This window comes from Phaenicophaeus curvirostris, chromosome 15 (assembly GCF_032191515.1).
Source record: "Phaenicophaeus curvirostris isolate KB17595 chromosome 15, BPBGC_Pcur_1.0, whole genome shotgun sequence".
Taxonomy (NCBI): Eukaryota; Metazoa; Chordata; class Aves; order Cuculiformes; family Cuculidae; genus Phaenicophaeus; species Phaenicophaeus curvirostris.
In genome coordinates, this window is record NC_091406.1 from 11,821,586 (window position 1) to 11,837,710 (window position 16,125).

Here is a 16,125-nt window from a genome sequence, read left to right on the forward strand (position 1 = left end):
TATTAACCTGAATCACACCTTCCCATCCACATCTTCAGTGTTATGTTTTGCTCCCTGTCTCGCTCAGTAAAGCCATGACTGCAGAATGGCAATAGCAAAGCAGCTGTGGATTTCTGAGGATTCCACCATAAAACATCTGACAAGCTGGTAAATGCTGTTTCTGAAACACCCCAAGCCCATGTCTTAACAAATATGCATATAGTAGAGGACTTTCCTTCATGTTAAAAGTGTTCTTCCACTAGTTTCCCAAACAAAATTATAATTCTTCCACTCTGGAATTTCAATATATTCTGCAGCTACCCGTTTTGATATCCCAGACAAAGGATTATTGCATCAGATCCAGATTTATACTGGGAACTGATACAGTGCTGAAAGCAGAGATATCACTTGAATAAATATACCATGACAATGAAAAAGAAATAACATTAACATGTACAGAATGATTTCCATGCAAGAATCAAAAGGCTTTGCAATGAAAGCTCTCTGACAGAGCTCTGTATACAGCTACCGAGAGGATTTATAGCACTGACATGATAATGAGAGATGGCTGAGAGAGCTGGGGTTGTTTAGCCTGGAGAAGAGGAGGCTGAGGGGAGACCTCATTGCTCTCTACAACTACCTGAAAGGAGGTTGTAGAGAGGAGGGAGCTGGCCTCTTCTCCCAAGGGACAGGGGACAGGACAAGAGGGAATGGCCTCAAGCTCCACCAGGGGAGGTTTAGGCTGAACATTAGGAAAAAATTCTTCACAGAAAGGGTCATTGGGCACTGGCACAGGCTGCCCAGGGAGGGGGTTGAGTCACCTTCCCTGGAGGTGTTTAAGGCACGGGTGGACGAGGTGCTGAGGGACATGGTTTAGTGTTTGACAGGAATGGTTGGACTCGATGATCCGGTGGGTCTCTTCCAACCTGGTTATTCTATGATTCTATGATTCTATGATTCTATGTACTGAGCATTATTACACAATCAGCATGAAGAATGACCCACAATCTCTTTTTGTTAGACTGAACCATGCTGTCTTTAGTGTTAAGCACCTGATGATGCAGCAAAACTGGTATCAACAAAACCATGTGAGAAATCTGGTTTTATTCCAGTAGCTACCAGATATTATTTCTGGATAGTAATGGAGCTATAGAATATCCTTCTTGTGCACATTCATAAATGCTCCATGGCTTTGTAAACAGTTGTCTTGCCACTCAATATTATTTGTGGTACAGCATGAAAAATAAAAGGAAGACATATGTGTCTTTGAGACAGCTTCTTGTGCCATAAATTCAGTGACTCAGCTTTGAAGAGTAAATATCTTGCTTCTTTAAAATAAATGTTCTTTTCCACCCCTTAGGCATCAGGACTATATTGAACATGCAGTGCTGAAAAACACTGAGTAAAGGAGATTTTTTTAATCTAAAAACTAGAGCCCTGCAGAAATAAGGTAATGCTCATTAAAACTCACTCCTTTAAATAAAGGGATAACCAATTTTATGCTAATAAAAAATGAATCCAAAATGAAGGATCATACATTTCCCCCTGGCTACTAAGTAAAGTTTAGCCTCATTCCTGTTAGTTGAGATATCAGAGTGGGCTTGGCAGTCTTCTCCCAGACAAAGACACACACACAGAGCCCACAAAGGGAAAATTCACCACCTCCAGTACTTTAACTAAAGCATATTAACCTCCTCAACCTACTGCTTAACTCCAGCAGAGATCAGCAGAGCATTATTCATTTCCCAGCTCAGAGTGTAACTCCCCTGCTCCCATGAAATCTGTGATCTTACCCACTGAAGTCAGAAACAAAATTCTTGTAACTTAACGGGCAGTGGGATAAGGTCCCAAGAGCCTCATAATGAAGATACAACTGTTTTGACTATCCTTACATATTAAGCTTTTGAAACCTCTCTATAAAATAATAAAAAGAACATAAAAATATTCTGCATGCTACAGGTCAGCCAATACAAAATTATTCTTAAAATAAAATGTTATTCAAGTACAGTATGTAGATTTATGTTACGTAAGGCCAACCTCTGCATCTCTGCAACAAGAATATCAAATTAGATCACTTAGTTTCCCATGGGAAACACTTCTAGACATTAGGCCTAGTGCTGTCAATGCTACTGGGTCCTGATTTCTGCAAGTCTTTGGGCCGTTTGTCCTTCACCTCATTTTGGTCTTGCCCCATGTCCCTCTCTAACTTTAACTTGCCCTTAAGTTAATAGTTACACAGAATTTGGACAAATTATTGATACGTGTGGCAATCTAATCCTCTGCCTGTTTGCAGGTCAATCTTTGGTACAATGTTCAACAGCACAGGTGATAGAAGGAACCTGCTCCTATTTTCTAGTCAATTCCTGTAAAACTAAACATAATGAGGGCTTTACTTGACCATTACATGTTTTGTCATACATGGAGGACTAGATGATTTCAAGATGATTCATTTTACTACTGAAATAGCCTCCCTTAGTCCCTGGTTTAAGTCTTTTGGCTTTCCAAGGATGCCAATTATCAGTTACTTACAGACTTCTGTTTTTTAGAATGCAGTTGTTTGCTATCAAAGCAGATGAAACTGAAAAAAAATCTGAGGTACTTCCTATGTCAGCTTTTGATTTGTGGGTCAGAGGAACAAAGGGAAATCTTAAAGTGTACAGACTTACAAACACAGATAGGCAAAGCAATACAGAAAAAATATGAAGAAATCAGCTCATGATGACTATTCAACCCCAGAGACAGAAGCAAGTCCTGTCTCAAGTGACCAGAAAAGGAAAAAAAAATTCAGGACTGAACCACTGGGCAGCAATAGGAAATCTCAAAACTATTGATATCAAAGCCAGGAAAGAAATTATAATAGTAGAGAAAACATTGCTTTTGCCATCCAGCAAGCCTGTGGACACAAGGTCCTTATACCAAAAGCATTTGCAAACATATGTTCTATTGCTCAGATTGGTACTCATGATAAAAGCACTGAGCAAAGTTACAAAGTACAACTGCGTACAGTTCTAAAGCATCAAGGCCATACCTCAGGATCTCAGCTGCATGTTCTTTAGTGTGCCTATCTATGAGATACAAACATGAACGAAATGTGATGAGCTTCTAAGTACCTTCACTAAAGCTCCTCCACAGCCCATCACAAAATTTTGAACACTTTGATGGACTTTCAAGTGATACCTAGAAACTGAAAAGCAATAACCATCAGTCTCTCAGTAACAAAGTGAATAAAGATAATGGGAAATCATACAATAGCTTTATAGCTGTGTTATTGAACTCCATGCTAGCTTCCTATTACTTACCAATGATGTCCAAGACAGATTGCCTCAGTTATAAGTCAGAAGCAAGAAGGAGAAAAAGACACAAAAAGATGCCCAGTAATTGAAGATATATAAGTATAATAAATGAAATGTCAGCAGATTTAGATTAGCTTTTCTAGACTCTCTTAATCACCTAATCTTTTGCAAAACAAACATAAGCTTGGCCCCTGTCCCTTCTAGCAAGCTGCAATGGTCTGTAATGCTTTCAGACAAAATAATAACATCACATTTCTGTCCCTATCTACTGTCAGTTTTAGAGTACCATACAAGATTCTTACTAAAAGTGACCTTGATGTTACCATATTTAATAGAGGGCAACACAAGTGAAATCTTTCTATGATGTAAGTCAACATAGCTATTCTGGACTGAGAGGTGGTAGACCAGTATATACATGGATATACAGGGCTTATGTCAAAAATGCAAGCGCTTGATGGGATTTTGCCATATCTCATGTATTTTCTATATCTTGTATATCCATATCTTGTTATTCAAGACATACTCAGAATTTTTGTTAATATGGCAACTATGGATGAGGCATGAAAAACTTTAATCTTGTTGCTTCTTTTTAATTGTTCTTTTTTTTAAACTACAGTTTTCCTGATTCTTTTTCTTTCTGGGCTGGGCAAATAAGGCTCCTACTTTTATTTTCTGTTGCTCTTCTAAATACCAACTTGCACATGCTCTCTTGAACCCCAAGCTTCTAAAAATAATTTTCAACTCTCAGTGTTTTAAGCATCAACACCATCTTTTGTATGATCCTGTAGGAATGACAGTCATGAACTGCAGGTCAGAGCAGAATCTCTGGAAACGATTGATTATCTTTTAACTTCTGACTGTCAGAGACAATCCTACCATGCCAGGAATGCCAATGTTAGTAGCTCTGTGGTTATATATATAGGCATTCTCCCTTTAAAAATGGCAAATAAAGCTACTCTGCTGTGCAATTGCTTGTTATATAAGAGGTTGTAGCGACTTTAAGTCTTAGTAAATAGATCTGATCCCTATCTGTACTACAACATCCATCAGCAAAGCTTCAAGGGAGGTAAAGTCCTGGCTTTATATTGGTCATTCTAGATAAGTGGCTATTTTTGGAGCCTTTAAAAGGCTCTCTTGAGTCATTGTGAATGAGGTCTCAAGTGAGAGAGACCTATCTTTATCAGAGATAGATAGTGTGGATGACAAGAAATTGTGAATTTTAGCTAGGATAAGAAAATAGAAATCATAACCTTTTTCAGCCTATGAGACAGCAAGGGCAATGCTTTCCTTCAGTTTTGCTCTTACTCATAAACACATCCACAGGAGGATTTACTCTTTATGGTCAGATTCTGCATTTGTGTATGTCTGCTACTTTCATTTGGCTGCTTAAGAACTTGTCTACACAGGATCGGTCCTTAGATTGTTTGGAGTTACTGAGTTTAGTTAATACCAATAATGTATTGGTTTGCAGATAATTATTTCTGTGTTTGAATGGGATGGAGGAATGAGTGAGCATAAACCACTTCCACCTGGTCAAAACAGTTATGAGAGATTTCTCCATGTGACTTCCTCAACTCAACCGGAAAACAGGGAAATTAAAAACTCAAGGGCTAAGGACTGGTTGAATGATAACTTCATCACCTCACACGTGTTTGTTCACTGCAGGGCCAGAAGGCTCCAGCAAAGAGAATCTCACAAGTGCTGGACACAGTTAGTCCTAGGATATAAATTCCTCACAATCAGGATGCTTTTCTTAATAGCTGACCTAGATCCTTGGACATATATTTAATGTACCTATTAAAACAATGAAGAATGAGAACTGCTGTACTTGCAACAGCATACTGTATGTATTTCTGTTTCTCCCACACTATCTTCTGCAATATCATTGTCTAGTCAGTTATTCCTTGTTTTATATTTCTTCTTCCTCAACAGCAAAGTGTTCTTTCCTAACACACACACACAAAAAAGTTCCTGACAAGCACGGGAGTGCAGCTCTGCACCATGTTGATGACTGTGGGATTACTGTGATTCCTATGGTGTTCCCAGCCTGACAGCCCAGGCACCACTGGGTATACAGCCCAAGGCAGCCTACAGACACCAACATGTTTGAAAATAACAACAAAATTCTAGCCATCATTACTTGTTTGTAGTAGTTATAATTTAACCACCTTTCCTTTAATTTTCTTTATTGAATTTTATTCTGTTGAATTGGATGCTCTTCTTACGCCTCAAAATCATTTTTCACTGTTATCCTAACCCTCTTTTCCAGAAGGCATCCAGTCCCTCCCAATCAACTTTTAATTGTATAACCATACTCTATATTTCATCCTCTACTGTTTGTAAACTCTGGGGTTTTTTCTCTACTAAATAAGTCCAGGGTAATGTAAACAAACATTGAACACTGGAAGCAAAGAAATCAGGAGCTTTAGAAATCAAATTAGCTTTAAAACCTTGTCATGCTGACTTGGCTAAGCATGTAGTAAAACAGACCGCAGAAAGCTTAAATAAGAGGTGAATACATCCTTTCCACATTCTCTAAGCTCATATTCATAGCAACTCTAATCAGAGGCAGTGTGCTACTTTTACAGGGAGAATTTTACTATCTATACTCATGTAGCATTTGAGCTACATGAACCCCGTTCGTTAAGAAGTGGCTATAACTCAGCCATCAGCAGTTACCAGCTGTTATAGCCACAGCAGGAATCTCAGCATGAACTGGAGGGGAGAAGAAGAGGTTCCCAGACAGCCCTTAGCAGCCATTGACTATCTTGCACCGGGAAAGTCTCTCACTCATCCCATTACAAATTTCACCAAGTCACTTCCCATAGGAAGACTGAGTTCCATCATCAATTTCTTGCACAACAATACTCATTTTTGAGAAATGTGTCTTCTTGAGAACAGACTGAGCGACAGGGTTTGATATTGTTGAAGCTTCCTGGTTTTATTTCATGTTTCAGAACTCATTTGTAATCATTTTGTACTTTGCAATGCTTTCCATCACTACAGCGATTTTTAGAATATTGGAACTTTCTTTTGCATGGAATGTTGAGAAGTTTAGATTTAACTACAGCCAGAACAACTCCAGAATGGAATAATTCTCCGCGCTGAATGAAGGAGGCTATGTTTGCCTTCCAAGATTACCTTAACTATTTAAATTTGACCATACTCTATAACAAAACTTTCTAACACTTATTACTATTTCTCTAACTATTTCTGTTTTATGGTATTCCAAGAAGAAGGAGGTTTCCTCTCCAGACTTCAATTTCTATTTGTTACAAATAAAGACAAGTAGTTACAAATTTTAAGGCTTTTCTTTAACCTTAAGACGAGGACAAACACCTGTGCAGTGAAGCTCCCCTTCTACCCTATTATTGTTTGGCGACATATTTTATTGCAGTTAGATCGCTATTACTGGAATATCAACTGACACACAGTGAAGTGCTTGAACAACTCCAGATTGTTTCAATATGTTTTGTTCCAGTAAACAGGAACATGCACTCATCCTAGGTTGGCTCTTATTTAAGCAAAACTGGATTCAGAAGTTTGAAATCTGAAACAGGCAGAAAACATAGCACCTAATAACCCAAACCTCACCTATAAATAATTTTTCTCCTTAAATCCAGGAAATTCAACAGTGTTTCTGCCCAACTATTAACTAATCTGAGCATCAGATACTTGCTTCCAAACAGAACTGGTGATTCTATGAGTAACTTAGATACTTAATTGATGTCAAATACACATCCTATGAAAAATGAATGTTTAATTACAAGAAAGTCAATTATCACAACATAAAGTGATTAGAAAAGAGATTAGCAGTTGGAGTTAAAAAATAAATAAGACATAAGGAGAGTAGAAACAAATATTTAAAATTAAGAAGACAAAAGGAAATTATTAACTGTAAAGTGAACACGCCTGGATGGATAAAGAAAAAGCAGAAAGAGAGGGCATACCATAGAGGGGAATGTGGTTAATTTTAGCTTAAAAAATCATTAGTAGTTTAAAGTTTTCCATCCATTGGGTACAAGTAATAAATATACGGCATTCTTGCAAATACACATACATATACAAAGAACAACCGCTCCCATGCAGATGACTCACAAACATTAACATGGGATGTAAAACTATTCAACTGACCCTATTGAACACAAGCTGCAGCATACTGGGCTGTGTAACAGGAACGGAGCCAGCAGATGGAGCAAAGCGATTACACCCTTTTTACTCAAAATTAATTAAGCTGTGTCCGTAGCACTGCACCCATGCAGAGGAAAACAATGATATATTGGAGTGAGTCCTCTGGAGGCAACTGAAATAATCATGAGGTTGGAGCACATTGTGTGAGGAGACGATGAATGAACAGAGTTTCTTCAGTCTGGAGAAGGGAAGGCTTCAGGAGACCTAACACAGTGTTGACCATGCTTTGAGCAGGGGGCTGGATGAGAGACCCCATAACATGCCCTCCCACTGAAATAGTTCTTGTAATTCTATTAAGTTCTTGGCTTTCAGTTCTGTAATGTATAAATTACATATACATATATATATTCCTTGCATGAAGGATGAAGGGAGGAAATAAAACCACAAAATGGAAATCAGTGGTATTTCACAAATTACTGTTGTTCCAAACACCTTTTGGTTACTTACACATAGTTGTTTAGTTCTCCCTGTGGCTGGAAATAGCACACAGAACAGAATGACACAGAGATATCAAAGATTATTTTGGAAGTTTTAGCTCATAAACATTATCTTACATGTTACTTTTCAAATTTAAACTCCAGCTAGTCACCGTATCTAGTCTGTGATTTTCTTGCTTATGCACACAACTGGAGAAGCAAGTTTTCTCCCTTCTCCTGGAAGCAGTCAGTGAGGAGGGGTGTCTGATTGGTTAGTTGTACTGGCAGGTCTAATTTTGATGCTACGTTCTTTCTTCCATGAAGTGGAAGTGGAAAGTCAAACATGTCTTGTGTATTACACTTTTGTCAAGAAGCTCGCCAACTATTACATTAAGGATCCTTAAATAGAAGGTCTTAACTTTCCCATCCTCCTTTCTCTAAGAATACAGCGGTCAGTTGTGAGAGGTAGCAAAGGAGCAGATATTTAGATAGAAGAAAAACAGCAGAGCAGGAAAGAATGAGAGACAGTTTTGTGTGTGTGTGTGCACACACACGTGTGTGCATGAATGTGCGTAAATGTGTGCTTCTCCTCTGAAGAGGGCTACATCAAAACCTCCTTCAGTGAAGAGCTTTCATTAATTAGCAGTACTTGGATTATGCCAGTCCAAAAGATTTTTCTGCTGCTCACCCCGAAGTCGACTGAATTTCTTATGAGCCTTTACAAAGGCTTTCAAAGGCTGCCATTGACTCCAGTGGACTGTGAGTTTTACGGTCTCAGTCAAGCTCTGACCAGATATTCTGCACAATATGTGAAGATAATTAATATGGCAAATCGTTTCCCACAATGTTCCCTAATTGCACTGACGATGCTTTACTTACTTTCTGTGTAATGAACATTCACTATAAAGAATCAGTCAGACCCAAAATGAAATCAGCTTTTACTAAGTAAAATACTTAACTCCTTTTTATGATGTTTGCTGTTGCTCAGTGTATTTCCAAGCAGAATATCTCTATCAAGTCTACTGAGCATGGTTGAAAACCAATCAAAACTGAATAAGTCAATTGAATTTCTGAAATAATTCCTGTTCTCCATTTGTGCTGGACACAGGCTTTGCAAAAACTTCATTGGTGTCGAAGATGTAACTAGAGGAAAGCAGCTTCATTCCCTTAGAATGTAGCTGCTAAGCATGAAACATCACAAGAGAGATCAGTTTGAGTATGGAAGTCACTCTGACTACCACCATTGCAAATAAATTACTGAGGAGGTAGATAATCACACAAAAAAAAATTCCAGCAATATCAATCAGTATAGGGAAATATTTAGCCTGTTTGTCAGACTGCAGTGGGAAAGTAGTTGGAGGTTAGGGAAGGAAACATTAGTCTGATGTTTAGAAAGTGTGTCTAGGAGGCTTAGCTTTATCGTTTTATCAAGGTATCAAAATAGCCTACAGTTGTTTGCTCCTGACAGGTCCGTTATGAGGTAAAGCAGGTGTGCAGCTAAATAAAAGGTATTGTTGTTAATTCCAAGTCCAAGGTAAGAAAAAGGGAAATGTTAAAAATATACAATCTAATAAAAATATTTTTCATATCTTTATACAGTGAAAGGCAGTGGAGCCTTGTGTAATAGTCACCAAGTTGAACTGTATTTAGAAGTACATGGCATGTATAGTGAAACCCCTCTAAACCACCTTCTGGATATTAAAGAACAGCTTTTCTTCTCTCTTTGTAGAAAACAGTCTGGGATTCCACCCAGTGAGGAGGGACTGAACACAAAAACTCAGAAACTTCCCAAAGCCCTGAAGAGATTAAGTGCCCAAATAAGTATCTGGTTTGGACATTCCTTTTTTCTAACAGTTAATCCTCAGCCTAAATAATGGATATATTTACTGAGCATCTAAGACTACAGTGTCAGTGGGATTCCAGTAGTGCAAATGTATAACTCTGCTGGGCTGCCAGAACTTAAGCCATAAACTTTTCCTGATGAACACAGTTATATCCTGCAGAGTTAAGCATAGAAAGCAGGACTAGAAGGGATCCGAAGAGGTCATTTGGGGTGTCCTCCAACCCAAGGACTGGATCAGCTATACATAAATCAGTAGATGTGTGTCCACTCTGTTTTTAACAGCTTCCAGGGTTGGATTTTTACACCCTTTTTAGGTAGCGTGTTCCAGAATTTTCCTATCTTGGAAGACAGAAAGCATTTCCCAATCCATCATTTCAGTTTGTCTTGCTGCCATTCAAACCACTGTGCTTAATAAATTTGCCACTGTGGGCATGGAAAACAATTTAACTCCCTCCTTCTTTGCAGGTAACTTTTATGTTTTTAAAGATGAATTGTCATGTCTCTCCTCAGTCCTTTTTCCTTCACCATGATGAATGTTAAAAATGTATAAAACTACTGCTTTTCAGATTATCTGTAGCTTTTGGAGATGGAGGATCTCTTCATAGGTGGAGTTCTGCTATGATGATGTAGTCATCACACACAGCCCCTTCAGGGCCAACAAATGGATCTATTTTCTGTTAATGACTCACTAGGGTCATGGCAGCTTTTAAATGACTAATCGAGGCTCAGTGGTTTTTCTAGAATCAGGCCTGAATACAAGGTGCCTCTGTCAGTCAGGGTTGCTCTGAGTAAATTCTCTGCTTTTCTGTGTTACTGCCCTTTAATATAAAAGAGCTCAGAAAATGCTTGCTGCAGCTGCTGAAAATGGCCTGTTGCCACTTTTTTTCAAATGGCATCTGAGAAATAGATTATGAAAGATAAGCATAAGCCCCTTACCTTTTTTCCTTAAGTTACACATACTTTTTGAAGCTGTTTACAAAGATTAGCCATTTGGTAGCACTCAGCTTCTTACTTTTTCTCTACTTGGTCTCTTAGTCTTTACTGTATATAGTGATATTCAGTTCATGTGCAGTATAGATTATACAAGCACAACTATTCTATCTGCACTCGTTCACAGTTTTCTTCTCTATAGCTTTGCTCATTTCATTTGTCCTTAGGGAATTTCACAAAATTTGTCAGCAAACTTCCTTAATATATTCTTTTAATTTATTGAAAACTATACCGTAGCATTTCCTCTGTCCCTATTTAACCTGACTAAAAATATTTAAAGCTAGTAAAGGAACATCCTGTAGGTTCTCAGTTGTTACAGTATGAGAGAATGGCAAACCAACTAATCTGGAAAAATTCACCACTGATCATTCAACATTCACACATAAGAAAAAACGGGAGCTCTTTAGCCACTTCACAAGGTTTACTGGGCTCTAAGAGCTAAAAATAATTTATATTTATATTTATATTTTAAAGGAGTTCAAAAAAATAATTTACAAAATTTTTCAGTATGAATTCCAAAATCTTCCCTGTTGCACATAATAATGCTTTGTACTTGCTTTGTAAAGTCACAAAGCTTCTCTTTTCCCTAAACTGAACGGAAAATATTGGCAACTATAATTCACCAAATTCATCTTGAAGAAGTTTGCAGCTGTGCATGTGGGAGATTTTGAAGCATCTTCCTCATCTTGGCTGCAGCTATAAACTTAGATCAACTATTCCTAAAGCTTCTTAAGGATTTTACAGCAATCAATCGCTTGTTCCACAGAATCAGATGAATTGTTGCTGAATCTTTCATCAAAGAGTATGGAACTCAAGATGCAGTTTTAAGAGCTTGTGTTGATTTATCTGTTGGAAATTTATCAAATACAGTTCATAGTTTCTCTGATGTTAGACTTGTTGCACTCTCTGCACTTTCTGCACTATCAGTCAGGACAGGTGTAGGATCTCCATCAGAAGGACCAGAAAGGAATTTGCCAAACCCTACAAATCATGAGCAGTAATAAAGCAACAAGGGACATGGATTCACCTTACAAGAGTCTTGCACATGAAGTAGAAGTCAGTAAAGTGCAGGAGTCATGAAAGAAATACTTTGAACCTTGCAACGTAAAACCACCATTTTAATCTCCTAAGCAATACGTAGAGTTAGTGCCAGCTGGCACCATCCCAGACCACTACCAGGGAAAAAGTCTATTATTCTGGATTCACAGGATATTTCCTGACTCCTGTTGCCCAACTGAGGGGGAGGAAGAGTTTCTCCAGTTAGCTGATGCCATCTCAGCATCTCATTTTCTTTTCTGAGCCAGCTCAAGGACTAGTTGACACAATAAGGAGGGCAGTAGATGTGTGAGGAATGACACATCCCTCCCTTTGGCTTTCTTGGGAGCTAAGGAGACTCAGACCCCCCACAGTCAGTGCCAGGCCAGCACTGTCATCTCAACAGCAGTATCTGCTGTGGCACATAACAGCTCTTTATCTAAGAAGGGAGGAAATGCTTTTGCATAGTTCTGTGGGCCCAGCCATGGCCTCTACATTGCTATTAGGTGGGAAATATGCCTAGAATCATATCCCTTCCCACTAAGGCATCCTGACAGTCACAACTGACTCAGCTGCTTTCACAGCCCAGGGAATCTGAAACCACTCCAGTGTAAAAGGTCGCCCTTCTCAGAGATGTAGCATTTAGGTTTGAGTGTCACCTCCCATTTGAAAAACTCCTCAAATTTCAGTCTAGTCCTTGACATAAGAATTCTGTCCCCAGTCCCAGCTTTTTGAGTAAGACACAAAGGTGTTTTCCTAGCTGGATAACTGTTGAATGCTTGTTTTGCTTTTAAAATGTCATACATTCTTTCACAAAGCCCCATTTGCTAAATTTAGGTCATTAATTGCATGTTTTTAATACTAAAAGTACACAAAATGGACTTTCCAGTATGCATTTTTCATTTGGGCAGCCTCTTAGGGGAATTATTGGGGTGTGAATGGAAGAGGAAGCATTCATAAAATAACCTGTGTGCCATTTTTATTAAAGCCTGAGATAGGGGAAGTACCACAATTAACTTGAGGCTTCAAGAGGTTCATACTAACATTACAATCTAGATAAATGGAGCCATGTTTAGAAGCTGCCAGAGAACGTATTAGAAATTATAAGGTATGTCTGAACACACTCCTTCTGAGACACCTGGGAACAGTTAGAGCTTTTTCTTCAAAAATTACATTTACATTTGAAAGCTCTTTGAAGAAGGCACAACCTTATTCCATGTGTGCACTGTGCAGCAGCAAGGACAGTGGAGGTTTGAGCTTTCATTGGGATCAATGGATGTTAGTGCAACATATATGTATATTTAAACACAAAGAGTATTTTTATTTTTTTAATTCTACATTATTTATGTGATCCTTTAACTTTCAGATGGTGGAGAGCATTCTCTGATTAGCTTAAACAATAACAGAAGTAACATTTTATTACCAAAAGACTAAAAAAGAAAGCAACATGTATTACAGATTTTTAATAAAAAGATTCTATAAGTGATCTGATAGGACATTCCTAAGGGCAAGTAAACTAATTATCTCAGATATTGTCTCTACTTGTTTCTTCTGGACAGGATCTCTGTTTTCAGCTCTGAAGCCCCCCGAAACGATCTTCAAGGTGATTTTTTGGCTTGGCTACTTTAACAGCTGCTTGAATCCAATCATCTACCCTTGCTCAAGCAAAGAGTTCAAGAGGGCTTTTATACAGATCCTAAAATGCCAGTGCCACCGTCGAAAGCAGCTGGGGTGGTGGGCCTACAGCTACAGAAACTGGAATTGGTGCTCCTTTGAACATCCTAGGAAGGACTCTCTAGAAGACAGCGGGAGTTTCCTAAGTGGCAGCCAGAGGACATTATCTTCAGCATCTCCCAGCCCTGGCTACCTGAGCAAAATCACTCACCCAGATATGGAGATGTGCACATTCCAGGAATGGAAAAGCCCCAGCTCTTTCCTGAGCCCCTTACAGGAAGGCAGCAGACAAAAAGACCCATACCAGTTCTTTACCTTCAACCTCTTAACAGAGCGCAATGGACACGTTCCTGCTGGCAGCCAAGCTTCCAGCAATGGGGACCACGAAGCCATCTCAGACACACCGACAAAACTGACTGTAAAGCAAACATAATGCTGGAATGAACAGATTATGAACGGCCTGTTCTCTTTGTATGCTAACCTGCTCAACATTTGGCCAGGTGAAGAAATGGACCTTTCCACAATTTCTCAGCACAATTCTAGAGGGAAGCCAGTGAGGAACAGATTTGTCATATGAGCAGCAAAGTGCAGGTTAACCATATTCCCAGGCAACTGCCAGAGAAACTACTGAAGCAAGAACAGAATGCAGAGAAGGCGCTTCATAAACCCAGGGAAGTGCACATTCAATTATTTAGCTGTTGTGGAAGCAATGTGGAACAGCCAAACACATATGTATGTAGAAAGAATTATAAATATGGGGGCTGGCAGGGGAAATGTGTATGAATGTGTGTGTGTACGTGTGTGCTAGCCACATGTATGAATGCTTGAGAGTGGAAGTGCGCAATGCAGTATTGTTTGTACCCTCCAAGGGTACTAGTTGCCACTGAATTTCCCTGTAATTTCTTATTGTTGTTGTACTTCACTGTACATTAGCACTTTCAAAATGGAAAACAATATCAAAGATTAAAGTAATTTCGCAACAATTTAAACACCTGTACCTATTACTACAGGACCGGGATTCAGCCAAGTTCTGTTCACCACAGTCTTCACTTAAGAATAAAATGCTCATAGCAGTTAAGTTTGCCATCGTAACTCCTAGGATGATCTTGAATCCCTCTGCAGTTTCTTCGCTTCCATGATTCCTTTATCACCAACATACATAACTCTTCTATCCTTTGCCATCTTCTTTTTTGAAATTTTGAAAATACCAGCAATGATAAGATCTCACAGTCTACACTGCAACACATTCGTAAGTGTCCTGTGTACATACAGGCTACCAGAGGATCTGATTTTTAAAAGCAACACTCATAAATCACTCCAAATACTTCATAAATAGTGTTGTGAACACAGCTTAAAAGAACACTGACCAAAGGAGGTCCAAAACTGAGTCTTAGGACAAATACACTGATCCTCTAGTTATTTCATCATGTTTTGAAAATAATATTGCACATTTAGAGGATTTTACTTTGCCACTCGGATAAGAAAAGAAACAGTCAAAACAACAGAATCATGTAAGTTTCACTGTCATTAATATTTTCCAGCTCAATAATATGTTACCGATACAGAATTCCTGAAAATATCTTCTAGGACTTTTCAGGTCATGTTTTAAAATTATTTTTATCTCTTGCAATTAAGTGTGAATCATGAAACTAATGACTGATTTATTTACGCAAAGGAGTACAAACTGTAGACATTGGTATTTACTCCTTCCTGCAACTGAGACTTTCCATATTAGGAATTTTAGTGACATTTTTAAAGCCTGAAACAGAGAATGAACCATAACAGATGTACTAAAACATTGAGCGACAATTTAACACTGCTAGGTCTCGAAGGAAAGCCATTTCCTCTTGTTTCCTTAAATTTGTTTTTTCTCATTAAGTTGACAGGGATGGATGTGGCTTGTGGTTAGATGAAATATCCTCCAGCTCAGTGGGCAATGATAGGAAAGTTATGTTCCAAGGTCTTCCCATGGTCATATGCTATAGTAAGAACCACATAAGTATGTTTTAGGTCTTATTCTGCTTGAAGTTATGGCCAACCTCCTATTTTAATAATTCCATTTTGAGGGTGGAGAAGGTCATAATTTCATCTTGAAAGGACAATGCTTATAAAATTTAAAAGTATTAAAAAACAGATAAACAAACTCTTGTTGTTCAGATATTGAGGTTGCCACAAAGAATATTCTGTTTAGCTGTGATATACTAGTATGAAGCTATCCTGTTTGGCCCCTAAATGGCAGAAAACTATATTTCTAACCTACTGTTACAATTTTTGAAGGGAATGCAGAGTATTCTGACAAACACTTTTGGGTGTTGTAAAGCTTCTTCAAAAGTACTGTTAATTGGAAATAAATTTGTTTAATCTAATCATCTGACAGCACACTTCAGCTAAATTTTGAGTCACACATGACTTGAATAGTGTAAAGTAAATCCAAATAATTTTATCCATATTTGACAATTTCTTTTGATACTGCAAAGTTTCAGAATAAATAGCATTCCATTACTCTAAAGCCTTTAACTATATACGTCTCAGAGACTGATTATTCTTTTAACTAGTTTCTAGTCCTAACAAAGGCTGTGTGATCTCTGATTATCATTTAAGCTTCTTAAACAATGACATAATTCTCTAATTACCTTGGAAATCACAAAGGCTTTTATCCCATACAGAAGCGACCTATGAGTACCTACCATCTTTGCACATTTTT

At 38.3% G+C, this 16,125-nt stretch overlaps 1 protein-coding gene across 2 annotated transcripts in view; it reads left to right on the forward strand.

The window, feature by feature from the left end:
• ADRA1B (adrenoceptor alpha 1B) overlaps window positions 1–15,874 on the forward strand; it is a 35,340-nt gene extending 19,466 nt beyond the window's left edge. The window contains exon 3 of one of the 2 annotated variants that reach the window (XM_069869721.1): window positions 13,307–15,874. In XM_069869721.1, coding sequence (XP_069725822.1) covers window positions 13,307–13,854 — 548 coding nt within the window. In that variant the 3' untranslated portion in view covers window positions 13,855–15,874. Of the gene's footprint in view, window positions 1–67; window positions 313–13,306 lie in introns of those variants that run through there. The other variant, XM_069869722.1, reaches the window with a different exon arrangement.
• The last annotated feature ends 251 nt before the right edge of the window (window positions 15,875–16,125 follow it).